At 34.5% G+C, this 17,629-nt stretch overlaps 1 protein-coding gene across 2 annotated transcripts in view; it reads right to left on the reverse strand.

The window, feature by feature from the left end:
• Nucleotides 1–1,133: 1,133 nt before the first annotated feature.
• Nucleotides 1,134–17,629, reverse strand: part of TMEM67 (transmembrane protein 67) — a 51,156-nt gene continuing 34,660 nt past the window's right edge. The window contains exons 21-28 of one of the 2 annotated variants that reach the window (XM_004768576.3): nt 15,554–15,694; nt 12,159–12,239; nt 11,554–11,670; nt 8,724–8,840; nt 8,513–8,617; nt 7,502–7,604; nt 3,658–3,800; nt 1,134–2,379 (exon numbers count right to left, since the gene is read on the reverse strand). In XM_004768576.3, coding sequence (XP_004768633.2) covers nt 2,299–2,379; nt 3,658–3,800; nt 7,502–7,604; nt 8,513–8,617; nt 8,724–8,840; nt 11,554–11,670; nt 12,159–12,239; nt 15,554–15,694 — 888 coding nt within the window. In that variant the 3' untranslated portion in view covers nt 1,134–2,298. Of the gene's footprint in view, nt 2,380–3,657; nt 3,801–7,501; nt 7,605–8,508; nt 8,618–8,723; nt 8,841–11,553; nt 11,671–12,158; nt 12,240–15,553; nt 15,695–17,629 lie in introns of those variants that run through there. The other variant, XR_006605515.1, reaches the window with a different exon arrangement.

A 17,629-nucleotide genomic window follows, 5' to 3' on the forward strand; every position in this document is an offset into this window, starting at 1 on the left:
TCAAATGACTTGTTTTAAGGTCCCAAAGCTAATAAGTGAAAGGGGCAAAATTCTAACTTGAATTCAGGGCTCTCATTATTAAATCTGGAACATTTTCCATTAAGACACATGGCTCCTTGACTTACATTTATTTCCCCTCAGCTTTTGTCAGTATTTGTAGACAACAAAAAGGATCCATATTTCGTATTTCATGCCCGCAAGCACTGAGTTAGTGGTCACTGTGAATGCTTCTCAGTCTGGGAACCAGCAGAGCTTTCTCTGAAGGGGCTGTTAGGACAGCAGTGTGCAAGAAATAGGCAAATATAAACATCTCATAACACAGAGACTGATCTGCAGAATTATGTTAGGGGCCCATGCATTTCTTTTCTTTTCTTTCTTTTTTTTTTTTGGAGGTGATTGCCTATGCATTTCTATGGGGGATACACCAGCTTATAATGATGTTCAGACCTAGATGTTCAAACTCTAGGTGAACCTAGAGTTTGCTTCATTACGAAATGATGAGGAGACTTACCAAATGTTTCTAGGTAGTCAGTAAAACTGGAGGTATAAGATGCAAAGTACAGTAAATTGGTGCTACAAAAGATTATGGATCTAACGGAAAATTAGGCACCCGATTACAGAATTTAAATTGTAGCAATGTGAACAAAGGAATCCACAGTATATGAAAATCTGAACATTTTTATGTATCTAACCAAAATAAAAAAGAATATTATATAAAACTAGTGTAGGATGGTTTTTAAAATGCCTTTTCTCTCTGTGCATTTATTAGGTGAGCCAACTGATCCTAATTTTTGAAATTGCTGTTTTCAAACATTCACACTAATATTGACTTCTCATGTGTGGGATGAGAGTTGAATTTATTTCACACGCTTCTGAGCAAGTGGTTTTAAAAATCCATAGTATTACATTTATTTCTTTTTGCAGCTTTTATAAAGGCAATCCTGTAATTTGATCCTTCAGAAACTGTAGTTTGAAATATTGACTTCTTAGCCCTACTTCTTTCTCCTCGGTCATCCTTACATTTCAAAGAAATGTAAAAGATTCAACTCTGGCAAAGGCTGGGGACATGGACTGCAATGGTGTTGTTCATTCCTAAATGTTAGTTTATGAAATACACATTAATAAAACAGGAGACAGAGACATCAAATGTTTTACTCCATATTTTCAATTCAAAAACAAAAACAATATTTACATAACATTACATTTAAGTATTTACATTGCATTAACAGAAAAGGCAGTAAGAAATGATGGTTTGGGTGTTAATTAAAGATTATTATACTTGAAATATAAGATGTCTTTCAAGTACATGGTATACAATGAAAATCATATCATGGAAAATTATTAACTACATGGCTCAGAATTTACATTCTGGAACCTAATATATTTTTTTCTTATTTAAAAAAAAAATACAAGCCTAATGATTTATGAGGCCTAAGTTTGTTTTCAATAAGTCGCCCTGTCATTATAACATGATAAATTTATAGTTTATTATTTATAATCTTTAAACATAACTAAAAAGCAAAATTTGGGGAGTGCTCTTAAAATGTTAAGTAATTTAAAATGTATGAAAAACTATATTGGGGAAAATGTCATACACTGTGACTTTTTTTTAAAATGTAAGTGATATTTAAGGTATACACATGTCTGATGGGAAGGACATATGGACCTAACAGTACAGGTATACAAAGGAATGAATATAGACCATTTCATGAGATACCTATTAATCCAATAGTGAATTAGTCAATTGCCAAACAGGGTAAACAATTAAAATAAAGCAAATTGAGTCAACAATATATAATTTCGAATTTCTAAGTACCTGAAGACATTTTTCAACATTTATTTACCATAACATATGTAAAAATTAGAAAATACTAAACTGAAAACTAGGTTTGAACTTGTAATTAAATAATTTTGTCAATGTGAGAAAATGTAAGCAAATCCCAGTTTATAAAATTATCTAGAGAGACCAACAATGGAGACTATTGTATCATTAAAAAGTGTTCTGCTGACAGCAACACTTAGATTTCTTTTGCCTCATTGTCAGTGTATCTAATTTATGAGATGGTGAATTAAATACCACCACAAATGAAAAAACAACATTTTTCATGATATCACATTATATATTCACAAAGAAGTTATGTATCCACAAGTTACAAAAATAAATCTTTCTTTAGATCAGAAAACAAATAAAAATAGAAAAATCTGTATGAAAAGTTTTAAAAACTACAGCAAACTAACCTGATCATTATGACTGTTTTTGACACAACTATATTGTCTTTAGGTTATCTATTCAAAAAATTAAATCAAAAATCTTTGATCCACCAATGTTTTGGATGCCAAATTCTTCTGTCCTACTGTATTCCGTATAAATCTAAAAATCTGGAAAATTAAAACAATTCAGAATGAAACATATAGAAAGAAAATTAAATATGCACATCAATTTAAAGATCTAAATTAAACTAGCTAATTCTCTCAACTATTTACTTTCATTTATTAGGCATCTGTATTCCATGGTGATACACAAAATTGTTTCAAGAGTATTTATCATCTTTCCTAGTATTAAAGATTACATATCAAAGATCACAATAACACAAAGATCACAATATCAAAGAAGTACATAGTCCTCTTTAGAATATATCTTGATGAGTTACTAATACAACCTGCTCATGTTCACAGGGATACACCATCAAATATTTTGCAAGGCAACTTACCTCTAGCCCTAAAAGCTATGGAAATATCAAAAGAACTGTTAGGGATAGAATTTGTTTGTAATTTTAGATCTCTGTCAAAGACTAATATATTATATATTACTAACTCATATACTTCCTCAACATGGGGGAATACCTGAGTGATATTAGTAACAACATTTCCAGAACAGATTTGTCATTTTTTAAAAAATCTCCACTTCAGGCTCCATTCCCAACGAGCAGTTGTTTTTTTATCCACACAGATAGAAAATCTGTTGACAGTTCCAGTAACGGGGCTTCTCTGTGGCTAAGTCCTGAGCTCTCTGGAGCCTGCCTTTCTGTTACCTTAATATCTAGCACAGAGGGTGAAGGGAACTCATATTACTGCTACTTTTTAAAAACATTTCAACTTATTTTAGTTAGTTAACATATATGGTAAAATTGGTTTCAGGTTCTACTTCTGGCATCTGGGAGATCAATTTCATTATCTTCCTACTGGATTCCTTTCACATTTGCTCAAATAACTTGTGCCCTCCACAATACCCCAGTATGTCAATGACAATGAAGTAGAGTGTAATTGGTTGAAATCTTTCTTCTTATTTTGGTTGGGATAACTATATTCTAAATCTTAACAAATTCCTAGTGAAAAGCAGACACTGTTATTCTCTGCTATAAAATAGCTACTTCCAAAGTATTTGTTTTTAAGGAAATCCAGTAAAATTTTTATTTTTTTAAATATTTACTTATTTATTTATTTTAGATTTTATTTATTTGTTGACTTATTTGTCAGAGAGAGAGAGAGCACAAGCAGACAAAGTGGCAGGCAGAGGGAGAAGCAGGCTCCCCACTGAGCAAGGAGCCTGATGTGGGATGTGATCCTAGGACCCTGGGATCATGACTTGAGCCGAAGGTAGTGGCTTAATCGACTGTGCCACCCAGGCGTCCCTCCAGTAAAAATTTTTAAACTTACCTCTTGTTGTAGGTATGTAAGAAAGGCTGCTAGAACAAAATTTTGGCAAGCCAAATCCACAACACAGAAGAACAGCAGATCAAAAATAAGAAGAGTGGCTTCATTTCCATAATATAGAACACTGCTGAAAGAATACCCTTCATCTGTTTTTTGAAAAAAGCATTTTATAAGATATGAATTAGAAACTTTAAAATAGAACAAACTTCTGATAAACTTCCAGTGATAAAATCTGGATATTTAAAAATAGCATAACAGAAATTACTATTTATAATACTTCATGGTTTTCAAAAAAAATAAAGGGGGATTAAAATTTGCTAATCTCAAAAGTCAGTCAAGGAACTCTGCTCATAAAAAGTAATTCTAACATTTGTACCAAGGGTTGGTAACTGCTAGTAATCTAAGTATATAGTCAATATCTTTCAAAGACCAGGTAATGAATACCCCTTATTTGTTTATATAACAAAAGGCTGAGGAATCTTACAAAGATTCTCTAAGATAAAGTTAAAAAACAAAAACAAAGAACAAAATGTGCAAGGACTGAAAAGTGCATAGTGAGCTGTAATTGTGTCTTAAATAGTCCTCTAAGGTTAGTTTCATATTTTGTGTTTATTTCCCTTGCCTTAAAGAGACATATCTAGAAAAAACTGATGTTCTGTACAAATGTCTTTGCCTCTCTTTCTTTGACCTCCTGCTTGACAATAGCAACTTTCTTTAGGATGCAGTTCAAACTTCTCCATGTGGCCTCTTCTTGCTTGACTCTACGTCTGGTTAGATTTTTCACTCACTATTCTGTACCTAACCTGTGCCTACACACACTTCCTCCCTAGCATCACCCCACTCCTCCATTCAAGATGACCCCTGGTCTATGCCGTGTATCCCAGGATTGGCACAACACATGATACCCAATGATGCAAGAACAGGTGATATGTAGGCCAGGACAAAGGTTACACCATTTCCATTCTTACCAACCCATATAAGAGATTATTAATCACATTAAAAGTGACATATATACTACCTTTTTAATGATAAGAAACCAGATTTAGGCACGATTCCTGTCTTAGATATCTATGATTTTTTAAGAACTTGGATAAAATGAAAAACTAAATGTTAAAGATTAATCACAAATGTTATTCTTCCTTAAGTGTTTTATTGGTTTTCCACTGACTGCACATTCCCATAAAATCTGAATTTTATTTTCACTCTTGCCCCTTTTATTTAACATAGTACTAGACGTTCTAGCCGCAGCAACTGGACAAGAGAAAGAAACAAAAGGCATCTAAATTGATAAGGAAGAAGGTAAATGGTCACTATTTGCAGATGGCATGATACCATACTTAGAAAACCCTAAAGATGCTACCAAAAAACTACCAGAAGTAATAATGAATTCAGTAAAGTTTAAGATACAAACTTAATACCCAAATATTAGTAGCATTTCTATACACTAATAATGAAGTAGCAGAAAGAGAAATTAGGGTAACACTTTCATTTACAATTATACCCCAAATAATAAAATACCTAGGAATAAATAACCAAGGAAGTTAAAGATCTGTACTTTGAAAACTATAAAACACTGATGAAACAAACTGAAGATGCCACACACAAATGGCAAGATATTTCAAGCTCACGAACTGGGAGAATTAACATTAAAATGTTAATTCTTACTCCCCAGAGTAATCTACAGATTTGATGTAATCCCTATCAAAATACTAACAGCATTTTTCACAGAACTGGAAGAAATAATACTAAAATTTGTATGGCAGCACAAATAGCCAAATAAATCTTGAGAAAGATTTAACAAAGCTGGAGGTATCACAATTCCAGATTTTAAGATATGTTATAAAATTGTTTTAACCAAAACAACATGGTACAAAAACAGACACATAGATCAACAGAACAGAATAGAGAATATAGAAATAAACCTACACTTACATGGTCAATTAATTTATGACAAAGAAGGCAAGAATATACAATAAGGAAAAGACAATCTAATAAATAGTGCTGGGAAAACTGGACAGCTACACTCAAAGAAGGGAACTGGACCCCTTTCTAACACCAAACACAAAAATAAATTCAAAATGTATCAAAGACCTAAATCTGGGGACGCCTGGGTGGCTCAGTTAGTTAAGCAGCTGCCTTCGGCTCAGGTCATGATCCCAGCATCCTGGGATCGAGTCCCACATTGGGCTCCTTGCTCCGCAGGGAGCCTGCTTCTCCCTCTGACTCTGCCTTCCACTCTGTCTGCCTGTGCTCGCTCTCGCTCGCTCTCTCTCTGACAAATAAATAAAATCTTTAAAAAAAAAAAAAAAGAATTTAAAAAAAAAAAAAAAAGACCTAAATCTGAGACCTGAAATCATAAAACTCCTAGACATAAATAGTAATTTCTTTGATATTGATCATAACAACATTTTTTCCTAGGTATGTCTCTTGAGGCAAGGGAAACAAAAACGAAAACAAATTATTGGGACTACATCAAAATAAAAAGCTTTACACAGTGAAGGAAACCATCGACAAAATCAAAAGGCAATCTACTGAATGGGAGAAGGTATTTGCAAATGACATAACTAAAAAGGGGTTAATTTCCAAAATATATAAAGAACTCACACAACTCAACACCAAAATACAAATGGGCAGAGGAACTGAGAGACATTTTCCCAAAAAAGGCATATAATGATGGCCAATAGACACATGAAAAGATGCTTATCACTAATCATCAGGAAACTGCAAATCAAAACCACAGTGAAAACCTTACACCTGTCTGAATGGCTAAAATAAAAAAGACAAGCACTAACAAATGTTTATGAGGATGTGGAGTAAAGGGAACCCTGTGCATTGTTGGTGGGAATATAAATTGGTACCGCTACTGTGGAACCATATGGAGGTTCCTCAAAAAATTAAAAATAGAAATACCATATGATGCAATTAATTCTACTATTGGGCATTTGCCCAAAGAAAACAGAAATACTTAAATTCAAAAAGATACATGTTCCCCTACATTTACTGCAGCATTATTTACAGTAGCCAAGATATCAAAGCAGCCCAAGTATCCATTCATAAATAAATGGATAAAGAAGAGTAATACATATATATTCACATACACACAGTGGAATATTATTCAGCCATAAAAAGGGTGATATCTTGCCATCTGCAATAACATGGATGGATCTTGAGGGTATTATGCTAAGTGAAGTAAGTCCGAAAAAGACAAATACCATATGATTTCACTTACATGTGGAATTAAAAAAAAAGATGAATAAGTAGACAAACCAAAAGCAGAATCAGACCTATAAATACAGAAAACTGATGGTTGGTAGGGTGGGGAGATAGAGGGAAGAACAAATGGGTAAAGAAGAGTGTGAGATACAGGCTTCCAGTTATGGAATGAATAAGTCACAGGAATAAAAGGTACAGCATACGGAATGTAGTCAGTGGTATTGCAAAAGCACTTCATGATCAGATGGTGATCACTTACGGTGAGCAGAGGAGATACAGACTTGTTGAATCACTATGTTATATACTTGAAACTAATGTAACATCATCTGTCAATTATATTCAAATTTTTTAAAAATCTGAATTTTGTGTTTTACTATCTCTTCCATGTCTACGACTAATTTTAAAATTCAGTTTTTTTATTCTCTTGTGGAATAATTATCTTTTATATTTTTGTTTCCTGCTATATGACATAATAAAATGAAACACAGAAAACTACTATAATACCAAGAAGTTAACCAGTTCCTTAAGTTTCCTTTGTTTTTATAGAAAATTAAAAGAAAATAACCATAAGTACTTTTTTTTTTTCAAAGTTTGAAAATAGGAATCAAATGCAGCAAAGGCATTTGAAGGATACCATTGTAAAAGATGCTTTTTTCCATTGGTTCCATGAATTCCATTCCAAGAATTCTTTCAAGAAGCAATTTATCTTTTATAAAGTAGTCCATTTCCTTATGAACCTAATATAAAAAGACAAGAGTCATTTCAAAAATAGCAGTGAAATGTTTCCCATTTAATGTAAAATCAGAAAGGGAGAAAATGAAAAGTGAATAACACATGAAGAAAATCTTTTCTTTAAAAAAGACGGATTTTGCGGGGGGGTGCCTGGGTGGCTCATTCAGTTAAGCATCTGCCTTTGGCTTAGGTCATGATGTCCTGATATCAAGCCTGCATTGGGCTCCCTGCTCAGTGGGGAGCCTGCTTCTCCGTCTGCCTGCCCACTTCCCCTGCTCGTTCACTCTGATCTCTCTGACAAATAAATAAATAAAATCTTTTTAAAAAAAAAAAAAAAGCCTGATTTTACTACAGTGGGCTTTACAACAAAATTTTCTTTGGAAATGTTAAAAAATTTTCTTTATTGGAGAGCAAGTGAGCACACGCACAAGCAAGGGGACTGGCAGGCAGAGGGAGCAGCGGATTCCCTGCCGAGCAAGGATCATGACCCAAGCCAAAAGCAGACACTTAACCGACTGAGCCACCAGGCGTCCCAAGAAATGTTTTAAGTTTTAAAGGTCAAGGGCTAAATATACTTAAAATTAATTTATAACAAGCTTTTCAGGAGTATAACCATAGCATAGCATATTTCTGTATTTAATAAATATAATAATATTTTAGTAATTAGCTAACAAAATTCCAGCAGACATACTTTAGGGGAATCATCATTTTGCTAACAGATACATAAAAATGTTACTTTATTTTTATATAACCTCACTCTATTCTTAAGCCACAGTATTAATTTTGCTAGGTAAAAAAAGAAGGTCTCTAAGTCCACTGACTTAGTTAACTAAAGAAATAACTGGAATTACTGGTTAACTTTTTAAAAATTGTATTTTGCTTCTAGTTGAAATATAAACACTGACATACATACATGATCGATGAAAGAGCCAAGAAATTTATTCATAGTATGATATGCTTTTATACTCTGCTCAAAAGTACTTGCTGATGAACTCAATAGTCTGGCTGGGCCATTTTTCTAATGTGGAAAAGAGATAAGAATAAATGCAACATGTCTTACATTCTTGGTTTTTAAGTAACATGCAATACTGGCAAAATAGACCCGAATTGTACTTTATACAAACCCTTGTGAGTGTCTCATGAATTCTGTCATAGTGTTGTCTCATCTGGCTAGAAATTGCAATCTGAAAAGTCTGACCATCTGTGTTGGGTACCAAACCTCTCTGGCTACACAAATTTTCCTGAAAAGTTAAAAAAATTAAAATAAAGATCATGGAAGTTTTGCCTATTTCAAAAAGAAAATACAACATTTTTCTTTTAGTTAGTATCACAAGATACTGAAACTATATTTGAGACAGAGCTTCTGACATTATCCAACGTTCTCACTCTTCTCTGGGTTTTACTCATTTCTGTGTTGTCCTATGCTGTTCGGGTCTCTATATCATCTTCTTTTACCCTACTTTAAAAAAAGAACCCATACTAAATTCATTGTATATTGATATTCATAGCTTTCTTTATGATTAACTCTATTGCTCTTTAATGCATGCCAAAAAGTCTAGTCTTAGATTAACTATTTTTATAATTATAGTCTTTTTTGTTTTCTAAAAACCTAAAGAACACTTCCTTAATTAAATGCAAAAAAAGGTAATGTGATACATGACCAAACAGTTAATGTCATGGTCATGGACCAGATCTCCAGTTCAGGTTTCCCTGACACAACTTGAATCCTGACAACCACAAACATGTAAAATTTTGTCTTACCCCACCCCCTACCTACTTCCGATCTATGCTTCAGGGTCAGCTCCAGTCCTGTCTCCCTTCTCTTGCTTTATTTGCCTACTCCAGAGCTTAATAATCTCTTTGTCCAAATTTAATCTGCGAACACAATATAACACTTGGTTTTCTACAGACTGAAGTCTACATGTATTGAATTTCTCTATTAAAAAAATAATAAAATCTTTCTTTTTTCCTGATTAAAAAAGCACATGTTATTGCAGAGAATTTATAAAATATGGAGAGGTACAAAAAAGAAAGAAAAGAAAAATCACCTATGAATTTCAACACCCAGAGATACAAATATTTTAAGGTATTTTATTTCCAGTCCTTCGTCCAGGCATATAGATATAAATGGCATAAAACTGGAATCACACTAATTTCTTTTTTTATTTTTTGAAGATTTTATTTATTTACTTGAGAGAGAGAAAGAGAGTGAGAGAGAAAGCTGAGACGGTAGGGGGTCAGAGGGAGAAGCAGACTCCCCGCTGAGCAGGGAGCCCGATGCAGGACTCGATCCTGGGACTCCAGGTTCATGACCTGAGCCACCCACGCACCCTCTTTTTCACCTAACATTATATCAGAGCAACTCTCTATGTCATTAAGTATTCTATAAAATACGATTTTTATGTCTACTTAAGAATTTCAGTGTATGAAAACCCACTGCTTTAATACTCTTTTTGCCCTTATAAATAACCCCTGTGATGAAGATCCTGAGCCTAATTAGCTATTCATATTGCTAATTATTTCCTTGAGTTAGATTCACAGAATAGTGAGTCCAAGAAAATGAATTCTTTAAGAGCTCTTGGTATATATATTTCTAAATGCTTTCCAGAAGATTTGTAAAAATTATCCTGAGACCAGTAGTTTTATGGGTGCCCATTTCACCATGTCCTTGGAACTATTAAGTATTAGCTTTTTAAAAAAAAATCTTGGCTAATTTGAAGAGGGCAAAAATATTATTTTTATATATATTTATTATGAGTTATACATTTTAAGGGGTTTATTAGTCTCTTCCATTTCTTATTTATGTACTTAATAATTGTCTTTTTTCCACTGAGGTTTTAAGTGTCTGCTTAATGATTTATATGACTTTCAATATTGTTATCAATATCTTTATCATATTTATTATGGGAATTTTAGTCAAATTCTCTTTTATTTATATGATTGTTGGCTATGTAAATGTTCTCCATTAATAAAGTAAAATAAATTAATATTCCCTTTATGATGCTTTCTATTCTTTATGCTTAAAAATTCATCTCCCAATCTCAAATATTCTTTTTTTACATTTAACCTTTCAAACCAGGTATAATTTCTAACAGTTAACCAACCTGTTCATACATTAAATAAATCGTTTTTCTCTGAAATGCTATTATCATATATTAAATTCTTACAAGTCACAGGTATGGTCCTTTAGTCATAAATTCTCTTGATTTTTCCTCTCAAGTGTTTATTTTTCTTTTTAAACTTTATTATGGGTGTTTTCTAATGTACACAGTACAGAGAACAGTAAACCATCCATCACCCAATGCCAAATCTGTGAATCTGTATCTCTAACAAATAAGGTCTTACAAAACAAAACAAAACCACCATGCCATTTTCACACATTATTAATTCACACAAAATTAATCATTCCTTAATATAATATTTAGCTCTTAAACCTTCCATATTATTCCCAAGGATTTTAAAAAATTTTTGGTTTGAATCAGGATCCAAAGTCTACACACTGTACTTGATTGTTTTGTTTCTAAATCTCTCTCACCATCTGACAGTTCCTCCTCCACCACCACCACTCACCCCTCCTCTTTTTGTGCCTTGGATTTGCTGAAGACACTGGGTCATCTGTCCTGCGAGACATTCTGCATTCTGGGGATGACTGATTGCTTCCTATGGCATTATTTCATTGATCCCTCTATCTCCTCTACTTCCTGTAAGTTGGTGGTTAGATCTAGAGGCTTGATTACATTCAGGTTCCATTTTCTCAGACAAGAATATTCCATAAGTAATGTTATGTACTTCCTACTGCATCATAACTGGACGTGATTAATGTTGGTTTTCCCAATTTCCCCTTGTAGTAAGACTGAGCCAGTGTGCTGATTATGTCAACCTGATAGCTCATTATAAAGCTCCCTGTCAATCTCTTCTCAGTTGAAAACTAGAAGATGTTAAATATATTCATACCGCTTCTCTTTTAAGGTTCATATTCATTTCTTCCATATTAGTATCTGCATGCCCATGCACTGATCTACCATGAATGTAATATCCAAAGCATCTGTGGGATAACAGAAACACTGAGATCTATAAAAAGAGAAAAAAAGAATAATTAGTAACTCACATAGAAAACAATGAAAATTAAGTTTTTCTTAAAACTGCTTTCTTTCTCTGAAAATAAAGAGGGTTGAATTCCTGGAAAATATATAAATAGGACAATAAAGGAGAAAGGATAATATTATTTTTAAAAAGTAGACAGAAAAGAGATGGAAGATATTTTCTAAGAAAGGAAGAAATAGGATTGATGTATGAAAATTATTTTTCAGGGACTCTGCTGAGTGAATTTATTTGTTGGATAAAGAATTCATAATTAAGAAATTACAAATGAAGAAGAAACTAAAGCAGTAAACATTAACTTGTAGCTCATTATAACTATCTCTGGAATTAACAATCAGTGGGAAATTGGACTAAAAAATTCAATCATACCAAATCACTTTTAAAGCCTCTCTTAATGTACTGATGACCTTTAAAAAGGGAAAAATAACAGTTGCAAGATAAAGTCAGAAAGTACTTACATTGCTCATACAACATAAATCCACAAACTGTCGAATTTTATCTTCTATGAATCTCTCATAAAAGACAACAAAGAAAATGATCTGAAACATAAAGCCAAGTTCATGCTTATTAGCTTTTAAAATTTAATTTTCTTTTATAGCCACAGTGTAGTATCTTAAGAAAAAAGAAAGTCCACGGAGGAACACGGTAGCCTCAAAATGGTCCCTGTGGGATAAAATCCTATTTATTATCTCTGATTCCTCTGTCAAAGAAATAAGGTTTTGGAATTGTGTTAAGATTTATTGAGGGAGCCTATTTTGAATTTTAAAAACTTTCCTGTATCATTAAAACACAACAGGACAAACGGGGTGGGGGGGAGAGGCTTTACAAAACTTAGCATAAACCAATGTATTAATAGCCAGATTTACATCTGGTTCTGTACTCCTACCCATCTCCTAAATTCCAAAGCCATTAGAAAACTTGCTGCTTTCAAATTAATCTTCCCTGACAGAGTAGCACATAAAAAGCATACATCAAAAATTCTATTTCAACTGCAGATAATACATTAAAGATTCAAATGGAATGGTCTCAAGTGTTCTTAGCTTTTACAATACCGGAAAAGGAAATTATTTTATAACTCAAAAGAGAAAAGTTTACATCCTAGACCTAATTAGATATATTTCAGAGAAAGATAATATTTCCTAAACACCCAGTTGAAAGGTGTCCCCCATTCTTAACTCCCATCTGCCTCACCTCCATTTACCCCGTATCTCATCTCCCTACATGTCCTTTACAGCACTTGACACAATCTGTAGCTTGTTCTTGTTAACCATATCCTTGAGCTCAGCACGGTGCCTAGAACACAAAATGGGGCACCTGGGTGGCTTAGTGGGTTAAGCCTCTGCCTTCGGCTCAGGTTGTGATCCCAGGGTCCTGGGATGGAGCCTCACATTGGGCTCTCTGCTCAGCAGGGAACCTGCTTCCCCCCCTCTCTCTGCCTGCCTCTCTGCCTACTTGTGACCTCTCTGTCAAATAAATAAATAAATAAATAAATAAATAAAATTTTAGAACACAAAACGGACTCAGATATGTGAATGAGTAAATAAATGAATCTACAGCAGTTGATTACTGAACACACTTCCCCAACACTCTGTATACGTCTCATTTTAAATCCCTTTAAAGGCCCTGAAAAACAGCAACTTAAACAAAATTTAAAAACTAAAGGATACCACTTAAAAGTTGAAGAAGCTGGGTTTAGGCAAATAACAGGAATAAACAATAAAGACTAATATTATGAGAATCAAGAAGATTTTTTTGATTGAAAAATCAAGAATCTTTGTTTTAAGATTTTATTTATTTATTTATTTACTTATTTACTTATCTACTTATGAGAGAGAGAAAGAGAGAGCACACCCGCACACATGTATGCAAAATACTACCAGGATACTAGCAGGGTGAGAAACAAAGAATGAGGTGAGATGGTGGTGCCCGAGATGACTAGTTCCTGCCCCAACAATCCTTTCCCCTTTCTCCTTGGTGACAGACCCCTCCTTGGAGTGGGCACACTGCTGCCCAGCTAAGAGACCCCAATTCAGGGAATCATGCCACGTGCTGAAGTTCTAGACAACGAGATGACACGTTGTCGTGGCACTTTCGAAAAAGCTCCCAAAGACAAGAGGGTGAACCGTTCTCCCCAACTCCCTCCTTCAACTCCAACAGCCTTCATGGACCACAAGGGGACATGAGAGATGGACGTCCTGAGTGGCAGAGCTTCTGAGTCCTGGCAGCAATACGTAGCCACCCTGCACTGCACATTTCCACTCTCCTTTCTCATGGGAGGTAACGATTATTTTAGTTGCAGCCACTGCTATCTTGGGGTTTGTTTTTGTTGTACTCAACCAAATATGAAAAGCTTCAGATGCATTCCTTTAAATTCTCTATATCCAATATACTCAGAAAAATGTATACTGGTATATCTTTAAAATGAATTATTTTCTCACTATCATACTGATGATAAACATCAAACCCCATACTCTTCTGATCCTAATCTCAATTCAAATTCTAATGTTTGGCTTTCTTTTCTGATTACTAAACTATCCCACACTGGATCTATCCCTGCAGTTTCCATTTTAAACAAATATTACCAATTTAAAATAAACATAAATTTTAAAAATTCTCAAGTTACAGAATGCCAACTGGAAGCAATTCTGTAGGAATTTTTGGGCTGTTTTTGGCAGAAATTTGTTTGCAGGTTAGAGGTAGTTTAACCCAATCTTTCCAGAGGTCCCATGTTCATTTGCTGACTTAAAAGGTCAAGGAATTTTTAATCAAACAGAAAGGCTCTTTCCATTCATGAGAGTGTCTGGTAGCAAGAGAAAGAAGTACAGATATTAGAGTTAAGTTCTTTAGTTAATGCTTTCCTTCCATTTCCTCTCTCTTTTCTTTAAGATCTAAGAAGATAGGGAAGCAAACATAGAAAAGATCCTTTGTGGGGCGCCTCAGTGGCTCAGTCAGTTAGGGGTCTGACACTTCATTTTGGCTCAGGTCATGTTCTCAGGGTTGTGAGATTGAGCCCCATATAGGGCCCTGCATTGGGATCTATGCTGGGTATGGAGCCTGCTTGGGGTTCTCTCTCTCCCTCTCCCTCTCCTTGCCCTGTGCACGCAAAAACACACACAGATACACACACACTCTCTCTCTCTCTCTCTCTCTCTCTCTCTCAAACAAATAAACCTTAAAAAAAAAAAAAAAGGAAACAATCCCCTGCCCTGTCCTTCACAGGACCTGAATCTGAGAAGATCTATTTTAAGTTTCAATTTCCTCAACAAATATTTCACAAGGAGTACCAGCAATCTGAGTGAAATTTAATGATATATAAATAAATGTAGACAGTAAGTTGTGTTTAAAAAAAAAAAAAAGAAAGAAAATATTAAGTGTAGCTTAGCAATCCCTATAGTTTATATAAACTAGGCTATGGAGTCCATCCTCTGACTAGAAAGCTGCAGGCTCTCAAAGACCCTTCAGAACTCACTATGGATAAGAAAGTGAATGAACTCTGACATCCGACTGCCGGGGTTCAAATTCTGGTTCTGCCAATCTCTCACTGCATGACTTTAGCCAATTATTTTGCATTTCTGTGTTCCAGTGTCCTCATCTATAAAATGAGGATACTAACTAAGCCTATCTACGAGGGCTACTGTAAAGATTAAGCTAGTATGTGCCATGCAATTGATTAACACAGTGCCTGGCTTATAACACTAGGTAAGAATTAGCTATTAGCTATTATTGTTGTTCTCGCCATTATCTTCTTTCTGCTGTAGAAACCAGGGTGTGATCAACAGCTGAAGATAATTAGTATGTAAACAGCTATAAATATAGAAAGGCAATGTTGCTGAAAAGTATAATCTGTTGTTACCTGTATAATTCCAATGACGAGCCAAAGAACAGTAGACACTGCATATCTCAAAATGCGGCTGTAAGGAGCTATGTAGCTAGGTGGGCTTCTAGAAAGACTAGAGGATGAGTCCATTAATGCTAAGTTCTTGAATCCAACAACCTGGAGTAAAAAGGCAAAACTTAAATAGATATAAATAAAGAAAATAGCTCTACTCTGAAAATGAGACATTCCTCCCTATATCTTACCTTAAAAACTAAAATATTTATGTAAGTTTATATAAATACTAGAAAATCTAGGTAAAAATAATTATGTAGTACTTTTAGTTACAAAGAAAAAAAATTAGCTCATTTGGAATTCTCTTCAATAAGACTAAAGGCCAAATATAACCTTATTATTATATACACTGAAAAAACTCAAAAATTTGTCAAAAGGATAAAACTTTATTCAGTAAACTACCAATGAACAACCAGCATTTCACACACTTTTAACATATACCAGACACTATGTAAGATACTTTTTTATACTTTAAAAAAGTATTTTCCAAAATGTGTTTTAAGGAAGGTACCTTCTTTGATAAAAGGAAACCATGGTTAAGTAAGTGTGGTCTGTACATTATACTCATGTTCATGCCTTCCACTCCCTCAGAATAAAGGCTCTGGAAAGTTTTACAGTGAAGAAATTGACATGATTTTATTGAATCCAATGTTTCCCAAATGTGCTTAACAACAAAAAAAATTCTTTTTCATGTAATACCTTTTAAGCTCTATAAAACACTCTTAACAAACAATACTATCAATGACTTTTTGAAAAATTGTTCATATGCCTTAGAGACGCATATTCTTCTATCGGCTTTAAAAAAGGAAAGCAAAGCAAAGGAGGGAGAAAGAAGAAAAGAAGGAAAACAGAAGGCAGACATAAGAGTTAACGATTCATATCTAACTTTATATAAGCAGCGAATTCCTAGGAAAAGTTATTACCCACAGAAACGGTTTTCATAGTTCAGTCTCATATTCAGTAGAGAAGACTTCCTTTAATAATCCCAGTCAGATCTGTGAGATAACCGTGAAGGTATCATAAGTGTGTACCCATTCTCTGTGCATATGTCAGCTCCAGCTCTTAGCACTGAACATAGTCCATGGTAGGCGTTCAGTGATACTTTGTTGAAAAATTTCACCAATAATAGTTGTTCTAATGCAGAATTCTAATTCTAATAAGAATGTAAATTAGAGGGTGCCTGGGTGGCTCAGTGGGTTAAGCCGCTGCCTTCGGCTCAGGTCATGATCTCAGGGTCCTGGGATCGAGTCCCGCATCGGGCTCTCTGCTCAGCAGGGAGCCTGCTTCCCTTCCTCTCTCTCTGCCTGCCTCTCTGCCCACTTGTGATCTCTCTCTGTCAAATAAATAACTAAAATCTTAAAAAAAAAAAAAAAAAAAAGAATGTAAATTAGAGAGGGAGGAAGTTTTTTCCAAAACATAGGTAACTAGGCTTACTTTAGAGCTACTGAATCAAACATAATCTCTAGTGGTAAGGCCAGGCACAGTAGTTTATAAAAGTTTCCCAAGGGACTGTGATACAAACCAGTCGTTTAAAAGCTGTTCCTGGGGCACCTGGGTGGCTCAGTGGGTTAAAGCCTCTGCCTTGGGCCCAGGTCATGGTCTCAGGGCCTGGGATCGAGCCCCGAATCGGGCTCTCTGCTCAGCAGGAAGCCTGCCTCCCCGCTCTCTCTGCCTGCCTCTCTGCCTCCTTGTACTCTCTGTCTGTCAAATAAATAAATAAAATCTAAAAAATAATAATAATAATAAGGAAGAAAGAAAGAAAAAAAAAAAAGAAAAAAAGCTGTTCCTTACCGAAAACAGTCAAACTGAAAGAGACAGAGTAGAATGGTGGTAACTGCCAGGGGCCAGGAAGGGGGAATAGGAAGTTGCTGTTTAATGGGTACAGAGTTTCAGTTGTGCAAGATGAAAAGAGATTTAGGAGTTGGTGGACAATAATGTGAATGTACCTAACAGGATTGAACTGCATACTTAAAAATGGTTAAGATGGTAAATTTCATATTATGTGTATTTTAACGCAATTTTTAAAAGGCACTCTTTGAA

The sequence above is a fragment of the Mustela putorius genome, unplaced genomic scaffold, assembly GCF_011764305.1.
Source record: "Mustela putorius furo isolate JIRA1106 unplaced genomic scaffold, ASM1176430v1.1 tig00000163_pilon_pilon_pilon, whole genome shotgun sequence".
In the NCBI taxonomy this organism is placed as follows: Eukaryota; Metazoa; Chordata; class Mammalia; order Carnivora; family Mustelidae; genus Mustela; species Mustela putorius.